Below are 27,993 nucleotides of genomic sequence, written 5' to 3'. Positions count from 1 at the left end.
CAGGCGCCTGGCAGCTGTGTGATTTCTGTTTGGTATTTTGTTAAATTTCATCCCTACTCAAGTTCTCACTCTATTCATCCAGTCTCCTCCCCAGTTTGGTGAGCATTTTATGACCATTACTTTGAACTCTTTATAAATTTACTTACCTTCCTTTCATTAAGGCTTTTTTATGAGGTTTTATCTTATTCTTTCATTTGGAACATATTCCTCTGTTTCTTCATTTTGCTTGACCCCTGAATAGGTTTCTGTACAGTAGAGGAAACCATCTTTTCTAGTCTTGAAGGAATGACCTTATGGAGGAGTTGAACCTTTTCATTCAGCTCTTCCCCAGCTCTTGGTCATCTCTCAAAACTTTGAGTTTATCCAAGCAGTTATATTTTTAATAGCTCCCTGTAGTTAAGGATGTGCCAAGAGCCGTCAGTGTCCCATAATGGAGGATCTCTGCACCTAGATTCAGATTGACTGGAAGCCAGACCTTCAGGCAGCTGCATTGAAAAGTATGCAGATATATTACAATCCTGAGGGCCCAGGAACATAAGCCTCACTGACTACCAGAGCCTGGTAATCCTGAGGTATGTCCCCTAATTGGCATTCATAAAAACTGGGGTTCCAAATGAGTATATGAGCCCTCTTCTGGGAGATAGCAACAAGCTGGAGAAAGACTGAGAGCACCAACATGGCGTTTATAGCCTTTGTTCCTTGAGGATGTGCCATAGGCCACTGAATGTGTGGCAAACCTAAGTCTTGCCCTTTGTCTGAAGCTCCAGAACAGAGCGGCCTTTTGACAGGAAAAACAGGGTCTTAGCCTGCCAACAGTGGTCCCTCTGATTACCACAGTCCCTTGGGACCCTGGAATTCAAGCCCCTCCAGCCACCACAGCCAGGTGATTAAGGGGTGCCCCGTGAGCATCAGGCACAAAAATCAGGCACCAGACTCAAAGCTCCCCTCCAAGAAACACTACTCTGGAGCATGGCAGAGGGTGAGTATGAAGATAGCACCTGCCCTCCAAGGTCCCTGGAAAGATTTCAGTCAGCCTCTAGATGATTGTTTTAATTAGAAGCCTACCCCTCAGGTCACAGTTCTGATGACTGGCTAATAGGCCTACTTCACAGAAAAACCAGGCCCTGGGTCAGTTGCCTTTTTCTGTGCCTGAGAGGGGTGGTAGCTGGTAGTTCTTTAGGCACTCTTTGTGCACTGGTTACAGTCCTTTGGGACCCAGGAACATAAGCTCCAATGACCACCAGTGTCAGGTGATGTAGAAGTGTCCCTTGGCAGCATTCACAAAAATTGGGGCCCCAGGGAGGGATCTGAATTCCTTTCTAGGTGATTATTACATTCCCATGTGACCAGACGCACAAGTTTCTTTGCTCTCCAGAGCCAGGTGTTCAAGAGATGTCCCCCTGGGCAGCACCCACAAAAATCAGGGCACCAGACATGTGTAAAGGCTCCCTTCTGGGAGCTACTCGTCCTCTGGAGCACAACAAAGGGAGAATGTAAAGATGGTACTCCCAGTCTCTGTTCTGAAGAGCGTTCCAGCAGGCTCCTAGCTATGTAAGTTGAATTGGATGCCTGCCCCTCGGGGTTAGGTTTTAAGTGGGTTAACGTTCCTCACTTTAAGCTGCTTCTGAGCTGGGCCCTAGAGTGGGTCAGTTCCAGCACACAAACCCTTTAAGTGGTATTTCTCCGATCACTACAGGCTTGTGGGGCCCGCTCTGAGACATTTTAAGGACTCATCTCTGAAATTCCTGTTTTAGAAGTTGGGGTGACCAGTGTGGGATTTGAACCTTTTACCCCTCAGGAAGAAGCTCCAGGTATTTGAGTTCCTTCACAGTTGTCGGTCGCAGCACCAGGTGTGGGGTTCTTGGTGAGATTGTGTCGCAGCCTCTCCTACCCATTTTGGTGTGTATTTTCTCTTGTATGCCTAATGTATAGTCATCACTCAGTCACCTTTAGGTTTTTTAAGAGGTAATTGGTTCCATATGTGGCTTAGATGCAGTATGTTCCTGAGAGGAGGTGAGTTTGGGGTCTTACTACATCACCATCTTGAATCAGACTAAGTTCTCTGTTTCTTATTGATCTTCTGTCTGGCTTTTCTCCATTATTGAAAATAAGTTACTGCGGGGGCGCCTGGGTAGCTCAGTTCATTAAGCGTCCAAGTCTTGGTTTCAGGCCAGGTCATGATCTCAGGGTTGTGGGATTGATCCCTGCATCAGGCTCCACGCTCAGCAGGGAGTCCGCTTGAAGATTCTTTCCCTTTGCCCCTCCCCCCATTCGTGCTCACTCTCATGCTTTCTCTTTCTCTCTGAAATAAATACATACATCTTTCAACAAAAGAAACTAAGATATTGAAATTTCAGATTATTATGCAGAATCATGTATTTCTCTTCAATTCTGTCAATTTTTGCTTATGTAATTTTGGGACTCTTAGGTTTATATGTAATAGTAATCCTAAATATCTTTCTGCTGAATTGAACCTTTTATCAGTGTAGTACTTCTGGGTCTCTTACAATCTTTTTTTAGCTTAAATCTATTTTGTCTGATCATAAAATAGCTACCAGCCCTCTTTTGGTTATTATTTGCATGAAATATGTTTTTTATCCTTTCACTTTCAGATCCTTTGTGGTTTTACTTCTAAACTGAGTCTCTTGCAGACAGATATAGGTCGATCTTTTTTTTCTCTCTTTTCTTTTTCCATTCTGCTTATCTCTGCCTTTTGATTGGGGGCTTTAATCTATTTTCATTTGAAGTAATTACCAGTAAAGTTTATTTCTGCCATACAGCTATTTGTTTTCTCTGTCTTATATATGTTGTTATTTAATATCCTTCATTACAGCTTCTCTCTTTTGTATTTACTTTTTTGTAGTGAGCCTTTTTGATTCCCTTTTCTGTGTATTTTTAGTTATTTTCTTAGAGATTCCAAATAATATTTGTAACAACCTAGATTGAACAGTAGCAGCTTAATTTCAGTAGTACACAAACACTGTCCTACACATCTCTATCCCTCTCCCTTTAGTATTGATACTGTGATAGAAATTATATCTTTTTACATTATTTCCATTCACGTAGATGGAATTATTCATGCATTTTCCTTTAAAGTCTTTATGTAAAAATAGTTAAAATTGAAAGTACAGTAATGCTGGCTTTTACATTTACTTACGTGATTACCTCTAGTATTTGCTAGTGTTCTTTCTTTCTTCTTATGGTTTAAGTTACAGTCTAGTGTCCTTTTATTTCAGCCCGAAGGACTCACTTTAATAGTTCTTCTAAAACAGGTCTATTAAAAATGATCTCCATTAACCTAGTGCTATATTTCCCCCTTACAGTAGCCTCTCAAAACATTTACGTAGACTGTAGGCAAAGAAGTATGCATTCGTTATCATCAAATGATTTCGCCCCTATTGACAGCAGTTAAGAAGTAAGTCCCCTGGCTGCCTGAGAATCATCCTGGGTACTATTAAAAACAGGCCTTTCCCAAGATTTGTTGATTTAGGTTCCCCAGGGATTCTGATGTTCATCCTGATTTGGGATTCACTTTTACTTAGAAATTCGGGTGTTCTCTTCAGATACTTTATGTGTTAAATGAGTATACTATAATAAGTGGGAAAGCAAAAATAGTTTGAGATGTGACCGCTTAGCTGAATGACTGGTTGCCGTGCGCATGCAGTTCGGAGCCATGTCACAGCAGAATTCCACACAAAGCCTAGACCTGCACAATTTGCAAATAGTCAGAGTGGAAAGACTTTGCTGCCTGCTGGTTTCCTCGTCGTTGCTGGGCAGTGACACATGTGAGATCATCCAAATGTCTGCTGAATCCCTACAGAATGAATCTTTACATGCCTCCTGAAACTGCCAGATTTTCTTATATTAAGCTACATTTTGTTTTTAATATTTTATGGTTTAGTTTATATTTTACTCTTACTTTGTTATATCCAAACAACAGACCTTCCCAATAAGATGTTTAATCCATTAAGCAAAGCACCTACATTTAGTCTCTTAATAGGCAAATATGTTCATCATTTAGGTGCCTATGGTTCATGCTTGAAGTTTTAATGACAAAGAATGAAAACAATAGCCACGCCTTCATGAAGAAGATGGCAGAGAACATCAAGTTAACAAAAGATGCCCAGTCTCCAGATGAATCCAAGACAAATGAAGTAAGATATGTGTTAGGCCAGTATGTATTAAGATAATTACAGGAAAAAGTATTATGGTCCTTGTCCCACTTGTTTTTCCTATTAACATAATAAATCAGATTGCAGAATGTTCATAAAAATACATATTTATGGTCAGTTTTTATTGTGTTTTATTATAATTGAATTCCATTATTTGAGGACTGTTTATTACCCTGAAAAGGACATTAAAACTTCTACAGAGCAGGGGGATAAGAACTAATAAAATTTACTATTCTGTAGCTGTCTTAATATCTTTAGTAAGTTACAGACAAGTAGATACTCCTTTCTGTATGTTTCCCTCGGGTTTAGTTGAATTGGCTTGTTTTTAATGCATACTCGACACTCATGTTAATGCATACTCGACACTCATGTTAATTAGGTAAAGGGTGTTTTTGTTTGTTTTTTATTTTTTGTTTTTACCAGGAGACTACATAAGAAGAAATGCAAACACAAATGTGAACTGTTAGAGGAATAAATAATACCTGCATATCCCTCTTTTGATTTCATTTTATACATCAGGTAGAATTGGTACTTGTGGTTATTTTGTGCTACTGAAAGTTATATGTGATCTTTCTTTCCTCCTTAGAAACTTTATACAGTATGTGATGTGGCTCTCTGTGTTATAAATAGTAAAAGTGCTTTGTGCAATGCAGAATCACCAAAGGATCCAGTCCTTCCAATGAAATTTTTTACACAACCTGAAAAGGTAATTCTTTTTCTCTTCATTGTTCTACCACACTAAACTGATTTAAATTTCAGTTACCATCAACCCTAATGGGAAATAGTGAATTGTCTTGACTACAAAGTAAGAAATACCTCTTCATATTTATATCAAGGAATGGGAGGTTGTCTTCCAAAGCCCTGAACAAACACCATTCTCATCTTGCAGAGTACGAGAATGCAAATCAAGCTGTATGGTGGTGCTCTTCCGTGAGCTCTTCCTTCCGGATATTTCTAGTATGGAAAAGGAGTTTTCAGATTTCTTAAATTATCTTCATTTCATTTTATTAAAACACTGTATTTTATTAGGCAAAAAATAAAATGGTATAAATATTATAAATACATATATAATAGAGATATATATACACACACACACACACACACGAAATAAAATGTTAGAATTAACAGAACTGGTCTCAGCAGATGATAAACCAGTATTCTAATCAACAGCTTCTTACTTAAGGGACTTTAGACAGGTTAACTCTTCTAAGCCTCAATTTCTGTTTCTCTAAAATTCAGGTGATAATACCTATGAACAATTATTAATACCATGTCTATAATTTTATGTTTATAAGAGTTTGTCACATAGTAAGCATTCAGTAGATGGTAGTAATAAGACATCATTAGTTCTGCTATCAGCAAATTAAGTCTTCCGTGTAAGTAAATTTTCCAGCTAACTAAAGCTCTTTGTTTTCCAACTAAACTTTTTTTTAAAAAGTCTTCTATTTATTCCCTGCTTTAAGGAAGTATTTGGAAGTTCAACCTTCCTGTGCTTTGTTTAAAAAACAGAATCCTAATTTTTTTTTTTTTTTCTTTTAAATTAGTAGGCTTCATACCCAACATGGGGCTTGAACTTAGGACCCTGAGGTCAGGAGTCACATGCTCTTACCAACTGAGCCAGCCAGACAACCCCAGAGTCCTGAATATTTTTAATTGGAAAAAATACATCATTTAAAAATTTTTTATACATTTTTCAAACCTTAAGATATGCTTCAGGGTAATACCCTCCCTTAGAGTATTTTACAGAACATGCCCAGGAAATGGAGCTTCTTACTTTTAATGTCATACTTTGACAAAAATTTTAAACAGATTTTCTTTAATTTAGTATTCAGCACTTAGTTTGCCTGGTTTTTGATAGGAATAATAAAGATTGCAAAGTTATTTGCTCTCGAATTTAATAGGCACTGGTCTTTGTAAGTAGTCCTACCTGAGCTCTTGAATTTAAATTTATTTTTATTATTGACCTAGGGTTATTGTGACCAGAATAGTACCCAAATAGAACCTTCATATAAGGGGTGCCTGGGTGGCTCAGGTCCTCAGGGTCCTGGGATCAAGTCCTACATCAGGCTCCCTGTTCAGCAGGGAGTCTGTTTCTCCCTCTCCCTCTACCTGCTACTCTACCTGCTTGTGCTCTCTCTCTGTGTCAAATAGATAAATTTTTAAAAAATATAATGGTGATCCCATCATTAAGAATTAAATTGCTGGGGTGCCTGGGTGTCTCGGTTGGGCATTTGCCTTTGGCTTGGGTCATGATCCCAGGGTCCTAGGATCGAACCCCACTTCAGGAGCTCTCCCCAGCAGGGAGTCTGCTTCTCCCTCTCACTCTCCCTCTATCTTCTCCTTCTCTCTCTCAAATAAATAAATAAATCTTTTAAAAGAGGGGGGGAATTAAATGGGGCACCTGGCTGGCTCAGTCAGTAGAACATGTGATGCTCATTCTCGGGACTTGATCAGGGTCGTGAGCTCAAGCCCCATGTTGGATGTGAAGCCTACTTTTAAAAAAGAAAACAGGGGCGCCTGGGTGGCTCAGTGGGTTACGCCTCTGCCTTCGGCTCAGGTCATGATCCCAGGGTCCTGGGATCGAGCCCCGCGTCGGGCTCTCTGCCTGCCTCTCTGCCTACTTCTGCCTACTTGTGATTTCTCTCTCTGTCAAATAAATAAATAAATAAATCTTTAAAAAAAATTTAAAAAAATAAAAAAGAAAACAAAGAATTAAATTGCTATTTGTAAGTACACCAAAGTTTAGTTGGTTTTGTTTTGATATCTGAAACTTAGTGTTTTTAGCCTTCTTAAGAACTGGGTTGTTTGCTTTTTGTTTTTTGTTGTTTTTAATTAACATATAATGTATTATTTACCCCAGGGGTACAGGTCTGTGAATCATCAGTCTTACACAATTCATAGCACTCACCATGGAACATACCCTCCCCAGTGTCCATCACCCCGCCACCCATTGCTCCCCCCCCCAAACCCCTAGCAGCCCTCAGTTTGTTTCCTGAGATAAGAGGCTCTTATCAGGGGCGCCTGGGTGGCTCAGTTGGTTGGTCGACTGCCTTCGGCTCAGGTCATGATCCTGGAGTCCCAGGATCGAGTCCCGCATCAGGCTCCGAGCTCCATGGGGAGTCTGCTTCTCCCTCTGACCTTCTCCTCGCTCATGCTCTCTCTCACTGTCTCTCTCTCAAATAAATAAATAAAATGTTTAAAAAAAAAAAAAGTTCTTATCATTTGTCTCCTTCCCTAACCCCATCTTGTTTAATTTTTTCCCTCCCTACCCCCCATGACCCCCAACCCTGCCTCTCAAATTCGTCATATCAGGGAGATCATATAATTGTCTTTCTCTGATTGACTTACTTCACTTAGCATAATGCCCTCTAGTTCTATCCATGTAGTTGGAAATGGTAGGATTTCAGGGGTTTTGATGGCTGTATAGTATTCCATTATATATATACACAACATCTTCTTTATCCTGTTGATGGTTTGGCTATTGTGGACATTGCTGCTATAAACTTTCGGGTGCACGTGCCCCTTTGGATCACTACATTTGTACCTGTAGGGTAAATACCGAGCAGTGCAATTGCTGGGTCATAGGGTAGCTCTGTTTTCAACTTTTTGAGGAACCTCCATACTGAAGAACTGGGTGTTTGGGTTTTTTTTTCCCCCCAATAAGCAGCTTTCCTCATTTCCTTTTCTGATATGTTGCTTTTAATCTGGTATAAATTTAAACACTAGGAAACTAAGCATATTGAGATAATGAGCCTAGTGAGGCTACAGTATGTCTTGATGGATAAAGTGAATGAACGTTGGTACCCAGGCTTTGTAACATTGATTTAAGCTGCACAAAAGCCTTTGTGGGGGGAAAAAAAGATAGAGCTGTGCCTGGCACACATGCTAAAACTGTTATGTCTTTATAGGCACACATAAACCATCTGTTCTTCCCTAGGACACCAGTTTGAAAGTAAACTTAATAAAAATAATTTTTTAAGTGAGAGTACTTAAAAAATTAATAAACTTCTTGGTCATAGTGAATCACTTGACTTATATGACGTCATTGTGGTTCCCATGGGTGCTATTCCCCAGATATCTTACAGAAGCATCAAAGTACTCTTAGGTTTCATGTAGGTCAAACTTTCAAGACATGAGTGTCCACATCAGGTTTAATTCATTGATGAACTGTTAAACATCACTGCCGCCAGAGAACACTACAGCTCACTTGATTTTATCTTGGCGGTGTATTTACCTACGTGATGTGGATAGTCTTATGGTTGTAAGAAACACAGTACTTTCAATGAAAGTGACCGTTTTTTTGGTTTTTTTTTTCAATGAGAATAATTTTCTTGAAATCCAGTGTGGAGTGATTTTAGTGAATATTAAGTGCTTAATATATGCACTGTACTATTTTGAATGCTTTGGGAATGAAGTAGGTTTTACAGTAGAGTAGAGAAAGCAGTTCAGTGAATAACCTGGAGACTATTTGCCCTGAACTATATGAAAAAGTAGGGATGTGTTTTATTTAAAATGTGATTTAAGTAATTGAACTCTGATATTTGCCAAGTCTTATGTGCCATTGAGTTAAAGCTGGAGTTGATGACATGGTTCCTTAAATATGCTTTATTTGAGGAATTAATATGTATCCTGGCCCAAATCTAATTGTTATTGTAATGCACAGTGCCTGGAAAGTCTTGTTTGGACAGTGAAAATACACTTGTTTACTTGATTTTTTTTTTTTTTTTTTTTTTTGGTAGGATTTCTGTAATGACAAGAGTTACATTTCAGAAGAGACCAGAGTACTTCTGTTAACAGGAAAGGTATTATATACTAGATAATTTGGAAGTCTTTGTCTCATGTATATATTATTTCTGCTGTTCTTAGAAATAACTTTTAAATGTCCCATGGAATTTATAGTTCCTGATTCTTAAGGACCGTATTGTGGATTGTAGCATCTTGTTCTCAGGCTTTTTTCTGCCCTAAGTGACTCTTGAATTACGATCATGTGTTCTCATCAGTAGTAGTAGGCTTCAAATTACTCAGAATCCACAAAGCAGATTTTCTTGAAAAATGGTATAATAAGTTTAGATATGTAAGATTTAAAAAAAGAAATAATTTTAAAGTATTAATGAGTTAGATAATTTATATTCTATAAAAGTACTATGACATCTAAAAGCAATAGAAATTTAATTTTTGATAAAAATAAGTGTCTAAACTGTTACTATATACTTGTAATTGTTTATTTGTATGACATTATATCTTATGTATTTTGCTGTGTGTTTCAGGGGTACTTTTTATTTTGATTGAACAGTAGGAAATAATTAAATACTGCCTATTTAAGTAGAAGTAATACTTCTGACTTGTATTCAGATGAACCCAATTTTACAAAATTTATCATTTCTAATAAATTTAGAATTAAACTTTCCAAAGTAACAGTTTCTTGGCTTAGGCTAAACAGTATCTTTTACGTGTGTCGAAATTTATGTGAATCCCTACAGTAAGGTATAAAATAACATGCATATGTGTAATTTTTAGCCAAAACCTGCTGGAGTACTAGGTGCAGTAAACAAGCCTTTATCAGCAACGGGAAGGAAACCATATGTTAGAAGCACCGGAGCTGAGACTGGAAGCAACATTAATGTAAATTCAGAGCTAAACCCTTCAACCGGAAACCGATCAAGGCAATGTTTTTCCTCCACTTGTCTTTGTTACGATCACTCTCTACTTGTTTCATCTTTTATTTTTACCTAAAGCACTAGATCACAAAAAGACTTAAGGAAACATTTTGGCATAAAATAATAGTGCTGACTTATATTAGTATAATTAATGATGGAAATTCAGAGTACACAATTAAATTTTGAACCCATGTAACTTTCCAAGTGTGTAAAAAAGTAAATGGAACAGAAATGGAAAATAATTGCCTTTTTTTTTTTTTTTTTTAAGATTTTCTTTATTTGAAAGAGAGTGTGAGAATGAGAGAGAGATCACAGGGAAGGGTAAGGGGAGAAGCAGACTCTGCACTGAGCAAGGAGCCCGATAGGGGGCTCGATCCCAGAACCCCAGGATCATGACCTGAGCTGAAGGCAGATACTTAACCAACTGAGCCACCCAAGTGCCCCAAATTTAAGAATATCTAATATATGTTACAATGAGTTTACATAGAAATGCCTATATAAAAAAATCGAACACTTGGGAAAACTATGATCATAAAACTCTTAAATTGAATTTATATGCATTTTAATTTTAACTCAAAATTAGTATAGCATGAGTTAAGATAAATTGTTACAACATTTCTACTTATAAGAATATTCCATGTTTATTTTAACATATCAGGTCTTTACCATGTTAGCTGCATAAAACTGCATAATAATTTCTACCTGACCCTATTCTTATCAACACTAAAAATGGAAGCTTTTATAGATTTTTATTCTTACTCATGAAATTTTAACTGTAAATTCAGTTGGCTTTGTTTTAAACACATTCTTAGCAGTAGAACCCCAAAATATAAAATAAAATAACATGGAACGTCTGTGGTTTACAGAAATGGTGGGTCTCAAAACTCCTCCCCTACGACCTCTTCTTCCATCCCTCTTCCTTGCAGAGCATAACAACACAGACTGGAGGGGCGCCTGGCGGCTCAGTGGAACACGCAGCTCTTGATCTCAGGGTTTGGAGTTCGAGCCCCACTTTGGGCCTAGAGGTTACTTAAAAATAAAATCTTAAAAAAAAATAAAAACATACACACTAGAGACAACACAACTATGCACTGTTCATAACACCAGTCACTGTATTTTTACTTTGTTTAAGGGTTTCCTCTCCGCAAGAGAAATTCTTAGAACAGTTGTATGATTTTGTTTCTAAACAGCTGTCTGTTGGTTGTAGGCAGTCATTTGTGTCCGACATTTAGTAAGGTTAAAGAGAATCAGTAACACGATATAATACAGCAGTGGTCTATAACCACAGAAGATCAGAATCTTGCTAATGTTGCGTCATTTGGCTGGGCTTCTAAATTAGCCTACGCTTGTTTCCTCATTGCCTAGTGAAAGGGTAGGCACTCTGTCCGCGTGAAATAAAGAAGCTTTGGTTTATTTTTCTTCAACAGGGAACAGAGTTCAGAGGCAGTAGAAACTGGAGTTAGTGAAAATGAAGAGAACCCTGTGAGAATTATTTCTGTCACACCTGTGAAGAATATTGACCCGGTAAAGAATAAGGTAAAATAAAATTTAACAAATGGATTTCTCGCAGAGATTATCGGTTTCATGGTAGACGTTAACGCAGCCCCCACTTGACCAGTGACTGTGGGCTCTGCATTCTCTGTTGGCGCACTGCGCCTCCTGTGTCCTTCTGCCACACCGCTGCGCGCAGAACTGGAAAGACTAGGAATTCAGAGTTTTGGAGAGCTTTCAAAGTTTATTGACTCCTATAAGGGATGTGTATACTGTTTTTATTTCTGTTATATTTTTTGAAAGTTAAATTTATGAGTAACCTTTTAAAATGTACTTGAGTTTTTGTTTAATGGCTACATTCTTTATTGAGGACCTTATAACTGTGGCACCCGATTTTCTTAACACTATTGTGGCAGGAGAAAAACAACGGTAAAAATCAGACCTGAGTCTCCGTCCCGGCTCTGCCACTCATTGGCTGTGTGTTTACTTAGACAGATTGCTTGACTTCTCTGAGCTTCTGTTTAACTGTAGAATGAAACCGGTCACTTACCTCAGTAGCAATGGCATGGGAATACTATCACCTCTTTTCCTACAGAATCATATTCTCGGCATATTTATCTTTTTATTGCCCAGCATATATTTATAATACTTATCAAATGTTCTAGGAGTTGCCTTGGGAGACATAAACTACAAGACGGTACAGTTATTCCACAAGAGCTGAACTCTGCATACTCATTATGTGAATTCAAACTGAACCGATGAGGATACTTTTTAGTCAGTCTTTCACTATTCAGCCTCTTGCTTTGTGTTATCTGAAGTTCGGTATGTCCGTAGATTCAGATAACAGGGAGCTTCTCACTGCCAAAACTCTTGGAATTCAGAAACCAGTAGACTTGAATATTGTGGGATTCTTGTATAGAGTTAAACAGTCTTGATGTAAACAAACTTAGATGCAATAATGCATATTGCCACAGACATTCATTTAAACATACTTAACTTGTAGAAAGGGGTGGTACGAGGGATAAAAATGTTTATCTGGCACAAAGAACTATAATTTTTCTAGCCTGTGATCTAAAATGCTATGTAAGATATAAATTGATGTTATATGTCAGTTATACTTTAATAAAAGATAAATGAGATCTTTAAATTCTAATTTTTGAGAAGCCAAAATGTTAATTTATGATCAATCTATAATATTATTCCAAACCCTTATTTTAACTTTTTCATGCTTCCAAAGAATTTTTTAAGAATTTTTTTTATTTTTTGGTTTTTGTTTTTTTATAGATTCCATTAATTTATTTGAGAGAGAGAAAGATTAAGATTTTATTTATTTGACACAGAGAGAGAAATCACAAGCAGGCAGAGAGGCAGGCAGAGAGAGAGAGAGGAGGAAACAGTCTCCCTGCTCAGCAGAGAGCCTGATGTGGGGCTCGATCCCAGGACCCTGGGATCATGACCTGAGCTGAAGGCAGACACTTAAACAACTGAACCACCCAGGCGCCCCTCCAAAGAATGTTTTTGTTTTTAAAGATTTCATTCATTTATTTGACAGAGGGAGACACAGCGAGAGAGGGAATACAAGCAGGGGGAGTGTGAGAGGGAGAAGCAGGCTCGGCCCCAGGATCCCAGGATCATGACCTGAGCCAAAGGCAGACGCTTAACAAATGAGCCACCCAGGCACCCTTCCAAAGAATGTTTTAACAAATTTCGATACAGCTCTGAAAACACAGGAGTTGTATTTTGACAAAACTTAATCTTATCTCTCAGTCAGGTCTCCCATAAGTTAATGTTGTCATTTCCTTCCAAAGTCTGAATCCTCAGTCTTCTAGGCTCAAAAAACTGTCCCATTGGTATACTAAAGGAAGAGAAAGATCTAAGAGTGTGTTTCTTGCTGACCAATTTTTCAAAGAGATTAATGCATAAACCAAATTACTATGTGTATTAAAAATAATCCAGCAAACTAGATATGGGTGTTTACAAATCAGGACGTTCTTGAGGCGCCTGGGTAGCTCAGTTAAGCATCCGACTCTTGATTTTGGCTCAGATCAAGATCTCGGAGTTGGGATGTCAAGCCCCACACTGGACTCTGTGCTGGATGTGGAACCTGCTTAAGATTCTCTCTCCCTTTGCTACTGCCCCGCTCCATCTCTAAAGGGAAAAAAAGTCAGGACGTACTCCTGTTATTTACTGTGTGAGGGGGATTGGATTGTAATATGAAGGATGAGTGAAGGAAATGGTTAAAAGAAGCAAGACGGAGCCCATGGATTCAGGCAAGAGGTGCGGCCTTTGTTGTCCGGAAGCAGTCGTCTCTTCCTCGCACCCGTGGCTAACCAATGGGTTTCCTCTTTCATTTGCCTTTTAATGAGTTCTTCAGACATATGCACATGTACATAATATGCATAAATGTGTAAATACAGTTATGTGCATGATTTTTAATGCAATCTTTGTTCCTTTTAAAAAGTAACGTATTACTTTTTTTCTTGTCTTACCATTTTTACCTGTGTATACACATAAACTTAACTTAACTTCCTTAAGGAGTTCATTAGAAGCCTTGGAATTCCCAGTCCTCGAGAATACTTTCAAAATAATTCATTCCAGTACAGATATTGATATTTAAGGAATTTATGTTTATAGAATTATTTTGTGCTCTTTTAGGAGATCATTTCTGATCAGACCACCCAGGGCAACATCAGCAGTGACCGAGGAAAGAAAAGAAATGTAGCAGCAGCTGGCGCAGAGAACATCCAGCAAAAAACAGATGAGAAAGTAGATGAATCAGGACCACCTGCCCCTTCCAAACCCAGGAGAGGACGCCGACCCAAGTCTGAATCTCAGGGCAACGCAACCAAAAATGACGACATAAACAAACCTCTGGGCAAAGGAAGAAAGAGAGCGGCGGTCGGTCAGGACAGCCCCGGGGGTCTGGAAGCAGGTAATGCCAAAGCACCGAAACTGCAAGACGGAGCCAAAAAGGCAGCACCAGCAGAGAGACAGATTGACTTACAAAGGTAACGGGGGCCGTTCTGTCTGGACCACATTGAGACGTTTTGTTTTCATTTTAGCATGTGCCAGTCACCCCCAAACTCCGGGGCATTTGGGTCTGCAAACAGCCCTTTGTTTCCTGAGTAGGTTATAACGGCGTTGGTTTCGATCTCATAACCTCCAGGATGCCAGTTTGAAGAGAGATCTTGTTTCTTTGGTTAATTTTTAATTAGGATATCGTGTTTTGCATTTCTGCTTACTAGCAAGGACAGTACTAAGTTTTGCTCAGTATCCTTCACATAGTTATATGAGCTTTCCTTCATTTAAAGGGCTGCCTTTGGGTGAAAAGGTCTCAGGGTGGGGCACCTGGATGGCTTAGTTATGTGTCTGCCTTCGTCTCAGGTCGTGATCCTGAGGTCTTGGGATCGAGCCCCAAGTCAGACTTGTGCTCAGCGGGGAGCCTGCTGCTTCCCTGCGTCTGCACTCTTGCTCTTTGCCAAACAGATAAATTCTTTTTTCAAAAGCGGGGGTCTTGGGGCGCCTGGGTGGCTCAGTGGCTTAATCCACTGCCTTCAGCTCAGGTCATGATCTCAGAGTCCTGGGATCGAGCCCCGCGTCGGGCTCTCTGCTCAGCAGGGAGCCTGCTTCCTCCTCTCTCTCTGCCTGCCTCTCTGCCTGCTTGTGACCTCTCTGTCAAATAAATAAAAATCTTAAAAAAAAAAAAAGCGGGGGTCTTGGGGCGCCTGGGTGGCTCAGTGGGTTAAAGCCGCTGCCTTCGGCTCGGGTCATGATCCCAGGGTCCTGGGATCGAGCCCGCATCGAGCTCCGGGCTCACCGGGAAGCCTGTTCTCTTCCCACTCTCCCTGCTTGTGTTGCTTCCCTTGCTGTGTTTCTCTCTGTCAGATAAATAAAAATTTTTTAGATCTTAAAAAAGAAAGTATAATAAATAATACCTTCTTCAGAGGACTGTCTTAAGAATCAAATGGATCGATAAATATAAAGCACTTAACCAAGTGCCTTTCACAGAATAAGTGCTCAGTCATTGTTGTAAACATGGTTTGGAATTGTAGTTTCTCTACCCTTTAACACACTTTCCCGCTACACAAAAGTTGAATAGTTTCTTCAAGATGGCCAGAACTTTCTGAAGGGTTTCTAAAATTCTATTCTAGCCGTTCCATTACTACTGATCACCACACACAGGCCACTTGGGCTACCTGACCTGACCTCTCATTCACTGTGCTTTTTTTTGCTTCTAACCCAAATATCCAGGGTACTTATAGGGTACTTACTTGCTCCCTGAAAGTGTTTTCAGTAACCACCAGACCTTGTCTCTGATTAGCGCCCAGTAAAGCTCTCTACTTCTGCTGCACGATGTGCCCCAACATCACCAAACCAACAAAAACAGCTTCCATGCCAGAGACTGCTTAAAAATAGTACTGAGCCTTCTTGAAAATCTAAAAATGTCTTGAGTGAAAAACACCTTAGAGTTCTCGAGTATGCTGGCTAGTAAGTCACAGGGGGCAGTGTGTTAGCCAAAACGGGAGTTCTGTGATGGTTTCATATTCTCAGTGAAGCTAGGTGGTTAAATTAGATGTACTTGACAGCACTGTACTGGGTTAACTCAGTAGAATAGATCAGATATTTTGCGCACATATTTCAGAAACTTGTGATCGAACTGTCCACTACTAATTTAACAAAACTTAGAAGTACATTCTGAAACTTTCTCCTAGGCTTCCTTTTATCTTTTCCTAAACCTGATATACAAGTCTGCCCTTCCATTCTAGCTTTATCACTTAAGCCTGGAATCCTGGTGAACTGCTGAGTGCAAGTTCACATACTCCACCAACTACCGCGCATGATCCCCTCTCGTGTAGAGCTGAATGCCTTGTAGGCACATCCGTATTGCTCCTGGTACTCGTCATCCCTTCTTTCAACGAATACTCAGCTGATGAGAGTGCCGGGCATTGTGCTGGCTGTTGGCGATACAAATGTATCCGAAGTGGAAAGGTTCTTGCCCTTATTTCCCTAGCATGTCAGCTCCAGAAGAGACCAGAAAACGTTCGCATTTGGTCTGTTGAATGATACAGTAAAAGTATAGGATTTTTTTTTTTTTTTAAGATACATTTACTTGACAGCACAGGCAGGGGAAGCAGCAGAGGGAGAGGGAGGAGCAGGCTTCCCACTGAGCAGAGAACCTGATGTGGGGTTTGATCCCAGGACCCTGGGATCATTACCCGAGCCGAAGTCAGACACTCAACCAACAGAGCCACCCAGGCACTCTTAGGATTTTCTTAATTACTACATAAAACAATGAAATTCCAGCACATCCTATAACATGGATGAACCCTAAGGACATTGTGCTAAGTGAAATGAGCCATACCCCAAAAGACAGATGTCGTTTGATTCACTTTATCTGAGCTACCTAGAGCCATCACATTCGTATACACAGAAAGTGGAGTGGTGGCCGCCAGGGTGATGAGGGAGTAGTAAGTTCTAGTGTTCAGTGGGTACACAGAGTTTCATTTGGGGAAGAGGAAAACATTCTAGAAATGAATGGCCTTGATTGTACAACATTGTAAATGTACTTAATTCCACTGAATTTTGTACTTAAAAATACTTAAAGTGGTAAATGTTAAGTCATAAATTTTATTACAACAAAAAAATTGCTACATATGAAAAATGATCTCCAACACTTATATAGTATTATGAGCCAGGCTCAATTCTAAGGTCTTTGTTAGTCTATTAAATCCTTAAAACACCTCTTTGTGGTAAGTTCTATCATTATTCCCAGGTCACAAAGAACAGGAAACCCAGGTATAGGGACCCCACATAGCTTTTGGTCTCTGCTTATATAAATACTGGGACCAGGATTAAACCCTCCAGAGTTTGTAACTGCCATGTAAATTGTATTTTTTTTTAATATTTTATTTATTTATTTGACAGAGAGAGAGAGAGAGATCACAAGTAGTCAGAGAGGCAGACAGAGAGAAAGGGGGGAAGCAGGCTCCCTGCTGAGCAGAGAGCCCCATGCGGGGCTCGATCCCAGGACCCTGAGATCATGACCTGAGCTGAAGGCAGAGGCTTAACCCACTGAGCCACCCAGGCGCCCCTGTAAATTGTATTTTAAATAAAATTAAGTTTTGATTTTTAAGGCACTACACATGCACACAAAACTGGTATAACAGAGTGCTTTGAAAATACTTCTAGCGGCGCCTGGGTGGCTCAGTCTGTTAAGTATCTGCCTTCAGCTCAGGACATGATCCCAGGGTCCTGGGATCAAGACCTGCATGGGGCTCCCTGCTCGTTGGGAAGCCTGCTTCTCCCTCTCCCTCTTCCCTGGCTTGTGTTCCCTCTCTCTCTCTGTCTTTCTGTCAAATAAATAAAATCTGGGGGGGGGGGGGAAGAAAGGAAAATACTTCTATACTTTATTTTCTTGTGTACCTTAAATAGCTAATGTAGTTCATAAGTGTAATAGTGGAGTCCATAATGGAGTCCATTTGCATTGTTAATTTTTATAACTCTTATGTAAAAAGCTAGTTTAGTTAGTTATTTTTAAGTTTATTTAAGTTATGTCTGTACCCATCATGGGGCTCAAACTTAAGACCTTGCGATCAAGAGTCGCATGCTCTTCCAGCTGAGCCAACCAGGAACCCCTAAAGCTATTTTATTTAAAATAACCACAGGTTAAGCCAAACAGACCAACTATCATCATCTTTTTAACCTCTTTTGGAGTACATGCAAACAAAAGCCCCTGCTTGTTAGCATCAGGGAGGAATAAACCAAGCAGTAGATCAGAGTTTCTTGGAAGAGGTACACTTAAAGAAAAGGAAGCACCCCATGCTAAGAACATTGTCAGACTGATGAAAATTGGGTAGAATAATGTGCAGAATATATTTGGGGTGGGGCTCGGCATATTTATTAATAAAATAATAGTAATAATAGGGAAAGGTTGTTAAACATCTATTTGCCTTGCCAGCAGTCAGTATGAAGCAGGTACAAGGCTAGGTTAGAGGTAAGGAGACCTGAACACACTGTCTGTGGGCACCTGGCCGGTGCCACGCAGAGCATGACTTGGGGCCCAGGAGCATCCCTTAGTAAGCACCCCAGTGTGCTGGTCCCCCCTGTAGTTTGCCATATTTTGAAACATTTTTTAAATAACTGAACATTCCTAACTCTGTTTTTCCTCTTAAGATACTGTGTAATGATGTCAAAGATAACGTATAGTTCCCACCAAAAGACGGAACAGGCACACCAAGTCAAAAGTTCCTTATTTGTGATTCAGCTGGTATTTTAACCATCTCAGCTTAAGGAGAAATGTTAAATGGTCAAAATCCTGAAGGTACTGGCTTCATTTTTATTTCATGGTGGGACTGTAGCTTCCACCCGCCTACAAGATTAAACCTACTTCTCATTGCGGCATCTGGCTGGCTCGGTAGAGCGTGCCACTGTTGATCTCGGGCCCATGTTGACTTAAAAATTAATAAATAAAAGTAAACATACTTCTCATTTACTACAAGTATTACTAGTGATTGATTTGACATCCCACCTGCATTTGCCCGAGACTGGTGTGGATCCCGTACAGATTAAAGCCCATAATTGCAGTTCCCAGCATAGAGCTAATCCAGCGCCTCCAGTCCTGTGTCAGGTCGTCATTAAGATTTCAGGCAGCTGATTACTAAGAAAAGATAGAGGGTTGCGGAGCTTGAGAGCCATCGAACACTACATCTGTGCGTGCAGGATGACCCCAGGGTGATCGCTTGCTTATTGCCTGGAGACCCAAAGCCTCCCTGGTGGGGTGAGATCCGAACGCCGTTCGGCCCGGGCTTGAAGCGAGTCTTGAAGGCGAGACCGTGGTATGCGGGCCTCGCGCTCTAACTTCAGACGCCACTTCAGTCTCTTCCCTAACCTTGCATTATTCTTCATACCTTTCACTTGATTGATTTGTTACTTGCCAGCTGGTCCGTTCCTGCTCTGGTCACAGGTTTCCACAATAACGTCCAAAAAGACCCCCTCCCCTTAACATTACCCAGTCTGCTTTACTCCGCGTCTTCGCCGGCCCTCTGCGGGTGCGGTCCTCTTGGCGGCCAGGCCACACCTCCGGCTAGCACCACCCCTCGCAGTCTCGCTCCGTCTTCTGGCTTGATACGTGTAGTACAATTATGTGATTTTATTATTAGTGAAAACCATTTTGGGGACCCCAGGATATGCCAGCCACAGTCTAGATACTTCTGTACGCCACCCTGTTTAATCCTGCAGCACTCTTCGGTAGGACTCTTGATAAATGGTGGCCTCTAGAGCTGCTCTGATACCGCGCCAGCACTTGTAGTGTGTAGCGTGCGCTGACCCTCTAGAATTCCTCTTACTCGGTCCTCTTCCTGAGAATATTAGGTCAATAATAATTACTTTTAGTATGATTCCTACTTGTATAATTTATTAATTCAAGGGTGGATACTTTATCCAAAACATGGATAGTATATACAGAAATTTACTGGCCTAGATTTTGCTTCTTTAATCTGGGAGTTGATGCTGAGCATTTTACTTGTAAACTTATCTATAGAATTTTTAGATACCTTTGGAATTTTGCAGCAAATATATTATTCCCTCAGCTGTTGCATGTGTGTGCGTGCGCATACACACGCATGTCCCAGTAAATGTGACTGTCTGTATTTTGTGCTATATTTGGAATTGTTACTTGAGAAAATTCCTGGAATTTATCCTATACATTTATAATAATTAGCCATTTGTTTATTTATGGTCAGGAAACAGTATCTGACAACTGGACAATTAATGTTGGTTTTCTGAGTTTTGGGTGAAGGGTAGATCAGCGTTTCAGTTACTAAGTTTACTTGTTTTTTCTTTGTTTTTGAGCTGTTATCCAGATGGCAAACAGTCCAAACATTTTGCATTGAAAATGTATTTTTAGGTCTGTTGATTCTTCAGTATGTTTTGCTTACACTTAAGGCTAAATTTTTTTTTTTTAAGATTTTATTTATTTATTAGAGAGACAGCGAGAGAGGGAACACAAGCATGGGGGGTTGGGAGAGGGAGAAGGAGGGTTCCTGCTGAGCAGGGAGCCTGATGTGGGGGCTCGATCCCAGGACCCTGGGATCATGACCTGAGCCAAACGCAGATGCTTAATGACTGAGCCACCCAGGCACCCCAGGGCTAAATTCTTCCACAACGAAGAGACTATCAGGAGATACCAGTGGAGAAAGAGTCCTTAAATTTGGGACTTCTGAAGAAACTAAACATAAAGAAATTATCTATAGGAAAGTAGACTGTAGTTTTCCCTTCTTTGGATGAGTATGTTTTGCTTAGCATGCTTAGTGTAGAAGTGTTCAAGAATCTGGGATTTTTTTTTTTTTAAGCAAAGAATTTCCTACTTCCTGTGCTCATTTGTGTATTGAGAAAGTTTCCTGTCATTACCTGGGTTCATATCTTAAAATCATAGTAACCCCTAAGTATGTATCCTCATGAGTTACACAACCACTTTGATATGAATACTTTTTCAGTAATAGGTGAATTTTTATCAAAATAGTACGACATTTCTTAGGAGCCAGGTGCTTGGATATGATGACAGTTCACTTTGGGACATAGTATCAAGTGCATGGAATTCTTCCAGTGATCTGGATCATTTAAGTCTGTGAGAGCACCCAGGAAGATACTGAGAACTCAGAGCTGGGAAAGGGAAGCTTCCTGAAGGTGCAGCAGGCGGCTTCTGAAAGATTTTTTGATAGAACATTAAATCTGTTTTATATATTATAACAAATTAAGTCTTCTTAAGAATCTTAATCACTTAGGTTGTTTTTTAAGCACTGTCATCTTAGTAATATGATTCTATAATATTCCATATGTAGTGGAATACATGTAAACAACTTCCTTACCTTTCTGCCAAGTTTGGAATTGTTGCAAAGGAGACCCAGTTTGAATACTGACATGGCTAAGGAAAGATGGAGAAATGACAGGCCAGGTGGTTAATAATGCCTTGCCTCTACATTGAACAACCACAGGCAGACCTGAATGCCCCTTTTAGAGGCAAAAGAAAACAAATCTAGGAGAGGACAAGCCCAGCATGCTTAGTTTCTCCCACCCCTCGCCTCTCCACTATTAGATAGATGGGTTCTTTCTCCTCCCAAAGAGGAGTTAGGTGAGAGAAGAGCGACCATAGCCCCCATGCTCATGCTTCCAGAAATCAGACTGTCTCTCCTTACGGGGAAATGGGACCAGTGGGGATTTGATGCCTCTAAATTTTCCTCCTTGTTTTTTTTGTTTATTTGTTTTGGTTTGGTTTTGGTATACTGAAATGCATGTGTTTGGGGAGACCCTGGGTGGCTCAGTTGGTTGAGTGTCTGACTTCGGCTCAGGTCATGATCTCAGGGTTCTGGAATCCAGCCCCACATCAGGCTCCATGCTCCGTGGGGAGTCTGCTTCTCCCTCTGCATCTGCCCCTCCCTCTGCTCAGGCGCTCTCTCTCAAATACATAAATAAAATCTTTTAAAAAAATAAATAAGATGGATGTGTTTACCCAGTTCGGAAGTCAGAACTTCTTTTGCTGCTTATAGATAGTGCCCAGTAGGGTGCCTGGGTGGCTCAGTTGGTTAGGCAACTGCCTTCGGCTCACGTCATGATCCTGGAGTCCCGGGTTCGAGAACCGAATCGGGCTCCCAGCTCCACAGGGAGTCTGCTTCTCCCTCTGACCTTCTCCCCTCTCATGCTCTCTCTCATTATCTCTCTCTCAAATAAATAAATAAAATCTAAAAATTTAAAAAAAAAAAAAAAAGTTTAAAAAAAGTGCCCGGTAACTTTTTTCTGTAATACAATTTTGAAATAATACTAATGACAAATTATAGTTATTTCAAATAAATAGCTTTTATTGTTTTGTTATTGTAAGCAAATCTGCCATTGGGTAGCAGCACCTAATGGCTAAAAATAAAAACTTCTTCATTGGTATTTTGTGTTTATATAGTTTAGAGAAGGATTCCTTAAAACAAGGTCTCAGATGAAAAATGGGAAAATAATTTTGAGATTTTTAGATAATAACTATAGAAATGAAGTAATTCTGGTTTGGTGTGTTTTCCTGTTTATGTCTTTTCTAACTTTGCTTTCTTCTACTCCCCTCCCCAAGGTAAAAAGAAAACTCATTTGCAAAGGGAGAAAATGAAAGCCAAGCAGAAGCAGGCTCCAGCTTCTGCAAAAACTTGGATTCAAAATGTCCCTAAACAGAAGATGAAGTTAACTTCAGAACACACTTTCTGCCTTGAAAACTGAAAGAAACTACTACTTCCTTTTCACATGACCACAAGTCCTTTGATGGAAATGTACAGCAGAAACTCTTGAGAGAGAGGCTAAAGCAACTCTATTCTTCCCTTCCCCTAGACTTTTCTTAGGAAAAGTCAATAATTAAGCAAATTGCTTAACACTTGGTTCCAGTTCCTGCATATCTGGAGTTTAAAGGCATAATACACCATTTATTTCCATGCTGCAGTTTTTATTTTAAAGAAAGTAACAGGATATCCTTACACTGACACTGAAAATTCACCAATTTTAGAGCCAGGAATTCCCATGATACACAGAAAACAAACAAACAAAAAAAATAGAAGTCTACTGAATTAATTTTTTAGAAGAAAAGAGATCAGATTAAATATTTCTTTGTTTTTCCTTTTGGAAACTTTTATGTATAATTCTTTCTGCCTGCCTACTTTTCTGCAAAAATGAGATGTACAGATTTCAGTTCCCTGCTATGAAAAGTGATGTGGTGGCAATTTTATAAATGTTGCTTTCTGATTTTTATCAGAGTGAGAAAATAATTAAAATTATTATTGATTTCATATCACTTCATATTTTGATTTCCCCTCCATTTTAGTTTAATATAATTTGCAATAAATGTACATATTGTTGTTTGTTTCATAAAGCATATCACTTTAAAATGGTTTTTACTCCTGTGATTATGTTGGAATATTTGGAATTTTAAAGGAGTAAAGACTGCCCAGCATTTGGTTTTATAATGTTTGTCACCAGATTTTTATTATTGATGTAAAGAAAAAGTCAATTTTTTTAAATAGTTGGACTTTGGCAGCTTTGTAAGGAAAGTTGGAGGTGTTTAGGATGGCTATCAAGCTTCAGCACTGTGCTGATGGGAAATAAGTATTTTGCTTTTGTCTGCCGGTCTGGGCTCAGTTTTTATGTTTATTTTAGAAGACAACTGTTGCATCAATATATTGTTTCTTGGCATTGTTCAGCATAGGTAATGTGTGCACTTTTTGTGTACACATACTCATATTTAAGTTTTTTGCATAAAATAAATGCTTCTAGATGTCCTATGGTAGTCTTTTTTAATCTCTTTACCATATTATGTTTTCTTGTGAGTTTCTTTTTATGTAAAGGGCTAAAGTCATAAATAACATGATTACAGTCAACTCTCCATTATCTATATAAAACAGTGACTATGCCTCGGGTTTCAGGTTTTGCAGTCGTAATTGAAATCACAAACTTAATGAAACCAAGTATATTGCAAGAGCTAATCAGGAGGAACTTGAACTTTGTCCTTCTTCTTGCTCAGAGTTGTAGCTGCCCCCCATTCTGTACTTGAGGCTCTTTCCCAAGCCCTCACTGAATGTGCTCACTCGGTTCCTTGCACATTCCTAGTGAGGGTCAGAAGACATAAATGACACTTGCATTAGAACTTGGTCTTAGGAGGCTGTAGTCTACAAGGGATGTAAAACAGCGAGTGTGAGCTATGTCAGAAAATAATTAATGATGTTAAATGTGAAATTTGCTAGCAGTAAATGTCACTTATCTCATAGATAATCAAGAGTTGGCTGTATATTGACTCAGTGAAAGATGGGTAATTCTTTCAAATATGCATGTACACACATTGAGGTATCAGATGACGGTTAGGGAACAGTGGATACAAGTGACAAATACCTTTGAAAAGGGCAAGAAAAGCCCTCACTCTTCTTGTTGCCTCTTCATAACCCTTTAGAAGGAAAGTATAAAATATTGCCTCCAACATGCTGAAAAAGAATATCTATGCATAAGCATCAGAGAAGTCTCTCAAGCAAACAGTGGACATGTATATTTAGAAAGATTTTAAAGTGCTCTTAGCATCAGACATCTTGATTCTTAAGGCCACTGATCTGTCACCAATAAGAAGCACACTGGTAGGGACCTTTTCAACTCCTTTTGATTACTCAGAGTCACAGCTGACTAGATTACCTAGTGTTAAGTCATATTTATAACATAATGTAGCAGAACCATTTGCATCTGTTTGTGGCTGCTTCGATTTTTTTTTTGCAGGAGAGGAGTTTAGCTAAAAGGATTTGGTCCACAGGTGTATGTAAATGGCCCCCCTGGTTCATTAATCCGAGGCAAGCGTCTGGCACTAAGGGAAGGGAGAGTAGGCAGATGAAAAGATTGAGATGATGGGGAGGGACTTAAGGGACATTTGTCAGTTTTCCTTTGAGAAAAGGAAAAAGTTAAATCCCTTAGGAATTTGATATTCACATCTCAGAGAAATACAACACAAAGTGCAGACTTACATTTGAGAATTAATGTTAACCCTTTGTGTCTAGTTTGAAGCTTCTTGTATTTGTCTAAAACTACAAGCCAGAATTTTGTATCTCCTTTGATAAAAAGTGTGTATAATGTAAAGTAGTTTTGCATATTCTTGTGCTGCACATGGGCTGAATTTTTAAAAATTTTTTTAAAGACTTGAAGCAGAACCTTGTAATTTGTGTAAATGATGAGTGTAAAATCCTACCATAAAATGCTAAAAATATGCATTGTTTCAAATAAAACCAAGAAATGCAGCATTATATAGTAGTGTGGAACCCTGAATATTCATGTGCCCCCTGGTATGTCACAAGCTGATAAAATATCTGCATATCCTCACAAGAAATCAAATGTAATCATAAATTGAAAAAATCAAGCCTTCAAACTTACTGGCTACGTACTATGATCTGACCTACAGTGACAGGGAGAACATAACAGATGATAAATTCTGATAGACATTTGCAAAACTTTAGAAGTTGTTTTTTTACCCAAGAACTTAAAAGTGGCCTTTCATTTATACCAATACATCTCTTTATTGCACATTTTGGACATGCACATTAAGTTTAAAAACTGATGGAGAGCAAGCAAATTGCACGTATCTGGAATAAGAAATGCACAGAATGAGAAATAAAGCTAGCTACCCTGCCTGGTTCTGTATTTTACCCTCTATGGGATTATCATTCTACACCTTGGTATTTGTATTGTCAAGACTTTACGGCCTCCACTATTCACATGGACAAACTGTTCATATAAACCACTGGAGAACAGCCAAGTTTCAAACAGTCTGACGACAAGCTTTGCAGCCTGCCTCAGTAGTAATGATGGCACTGCTCACAAGAAGTAAATGTTGGCCATAAGCCAGTAACAGTGTAGAACAATGGAAACGAATGTGCATGACCGCATACCTCCTCAGCCTGTAAATCAGAGCTCTAAGTTTTCACTTCCGTAAGAGTAATAAACCTTCTTAACTTCAGCTTGTGTCTTCTTTGAAAGGCCAAGTGGGACGCCTGGGTGGCTCAGGCAAACAGCTGACTGACTTTAGCTCAGGTCATGATTTTGAGGTCCTGGGATTAAGCCCCACATCGGGTTCCCTGCTCAGCAGGGCCCTGCTTCTCCCTCTCCTGCTCCCCCTGCTTGTGCACACTCGTTCTTTCCCTCTGCCTCTCTCAAATAAAAAAAGAGATGAAAGGCCAGCAGGAACATGTGGGTCCCGTTTCTAAGGAATCTGGGCCAGGATGGTGATCAGGATTTCAATTTTGGGGTATTTCTCAACATCCATCGATATTGACTGCCAACTAAAGGCACTTTCCTTGCCCCTCATTCTCCAGTTACTCCTATTCTCCAGCAAAGACCATGCATTCTGAATAAAATCCATTCCTTTTAAGAAATAGCCCTATATCAGATTCGGCAAGAAGCCTGGAAAGCAGTCCGTCGGGGGTCATTTACACATGGAAGGAGGAAGGTCCGAGTCTCCAGACGCCAGCAAAATCTGAAGGGTCATGGGTAGCGATTTTCCTCATTACAGGTGTTTGGTTATTTCATCTGTACAGACTAAACACAATGCCAGAGGCTTTCATCGAGCACACTGGTGTGGGGCCTTCGGAGCACCAGCAGTGTAAAGCAAATGGCACACAGGCAGGTATGACTGTTTCAGGTGATACATTGTCTGGACTTCAGAGCCTTAACAGATGCTGTAGGAACAAAACGTACCTTTTCTATATAGAGAGATGCAACTCTGAGAACCATTAGAGGAGATGTAGGCTCTGAAAAAAGGATTGGGCTGAGCAAGCCTCTGCCTCACAAGGAGCTGGATCTGATGCAGGAGGCGGCCGGTCAGGTTGAGGACTCCCACGGCAGAGGTGACCGTCGGGAAGGGCAAACTGCCGCAGGGGAAGGACCCGGAAGAAGCCTGCTGGTTGGGCCACGAGAACACCGGGCACTTGCCACACGTGAAGCGTTCATCCCTCTGTAAACTGGAAGACCTGGTCCCAGCCCCCAAACCTTGCTCACCCGCTGTCCTGAGTGCACTCCCCTCCCAAGCACAAATTGGGGTGTGCTGACTATCCTGTGGCTTCCTTGGACAAACTCTGTATAACCGTAGAGCCTTACTATGCGTCTCCAAAAAGTAAATTCTGGTGGGGACCCAGGCAGTGTCCCCTTGAAGCACCTCCCTTAGTTTTGTTCTCAGCGTTTTTAAAAGACTCACCCTGATGGCCATACACCCTCAGCCCAAAAAAAGTGCTGAGACCATTTTCCTCTAAAAGGTTTGGCAGTTTAGCCGTCTGGTTTCACCTGGCTTACAATGGAGTGTACCCGTCAAGAAACGGGCCAGCTTTAGAACACGAGAGGAACCTGCCCCTTTGTGACCTACCTCAGGCTAAGAACTGAAAGGCAGAAGGCTGGTGCCCTTAAAGCCACCTAACCTGTAACCATTTTACGGAGGTTCTTTTAAATGTCCTGTGTGGAACAGGCCCAGCTTGGTCTGCCCGTGGAATCTCAGAGTTACGAACAGAAGGGCCTGCCTCTTTTTAGAAGCCAGAGCTCACTGGGATCAAAACTAGAAGCCCCCAGTGCTCTTCTCTCTCTCCACGCACACACACACAACCAGAATCTTCTACTGATCACAAGCCACCCACCATGCCATGATAGTCAAGCAGGTCCTAGCCTCCAAAGCTCATTCAGAGGAAAGCTTTCACAAATATTTATAAACCAAATTATTACATCATCTCCAGTCTCCTACTGATTCCACCTTTTTGTGACAATAGCAACATAAATAGCAGCAAAGTGTTTGCTGTCCAAAGACCTGATCTCCACTGAGGCGTTTCTATCTGACTGATAATTCTGGCATTGTGTTTTGAGGGTGAGAACTACCTAAATATTACAATTCCTATGAAAGAATGAAGGAATTGTGAATTTTCCATAATAATTAGAGACAAGAAGAAAGCCATTGTGCAAACATGGACTTTGCTGCCTTTTGGCTTTGGGGAGAATAAGGTTCTGAATGTGGGAAGGAAAAGATTAGAAAGATTTCTGCCTGAGTTCATGTCCATTTTAATATCCCTGCTTGTGATCAATATTTTTCAACAATAATAGCTGAGCAAAGAGGGGCGCCTGGGTGGCTCAGTGGGTTGGGGCCTCTG

At 40.1% G+C, this 27,993-nt stretch overlaps 1 protein-coding gene across 3 annotated transcripts in view; it reads left to right on the top strand.

Annotated features, from left to right (window-relative positions):
- PDS5A (PDS5 cohesin associated factor A) overlaps window positions 1-23,619 on the top strand; it is a 137,093-nt gene extending 113,474 nt beyond the window's left edge. For all 3 annotated transcript variants that reach the window (XM_047719141.1, XM_047719142.1, XM_047719143.1), the window contains 7 exons: window positions 4,022-4,154; window positions 4,759-4,878; window positions 8,912-8,974; window positions 9,690-9,835; window positions 11,257-11,365; window positions 13,976-14,328; window positions 22,428-23,619. In XM_047719141.1, coding sequence (XP_047575097.1) covers window positions 4,022-4,154; window positions 4,759-4,878; window positions 8,912-8,974; window positions 9,690-9,835; window positions 11,257-11,365; window positions 13,976-14,328; window positions 22,428-22,431 — 928 coding nt within the window. In that variant the 3' untranslated portion in view covers window positions 22,432-23,619. The remainder of the gene's footprint in view (window positions 1-4,021; window positions 4,155-4,758; window positions 4,879-8,911; window positions 8,975-9,689; window positions 9,836-11,256; window positions 11,366-13,975; window positions 14,329-22,427) is intronic.
- Window positions 23,620-27,993: the final 4,374 nt, after the last annotated feature.

The sequence above is a fragment of the Lutra lutra genome, chromosome 2, assembly GCF_902655055.1.
Source record: "Lutra lutra chromosome 2, mLutLut1.2, whole genome shotgun sequence".
Taxonomy (NCBI): domain Eukaryota; kingdom Metazoa; phylum Chordata; class Mammalia; order Carnivora; family Mustelidae; genus Lutra; species Lutra lutra.
The sequence above is the reverse complement of the archived record's forward strand: the minus strand, read 5'-3'. Positions and strand labels throughout refer to the sequence as shown.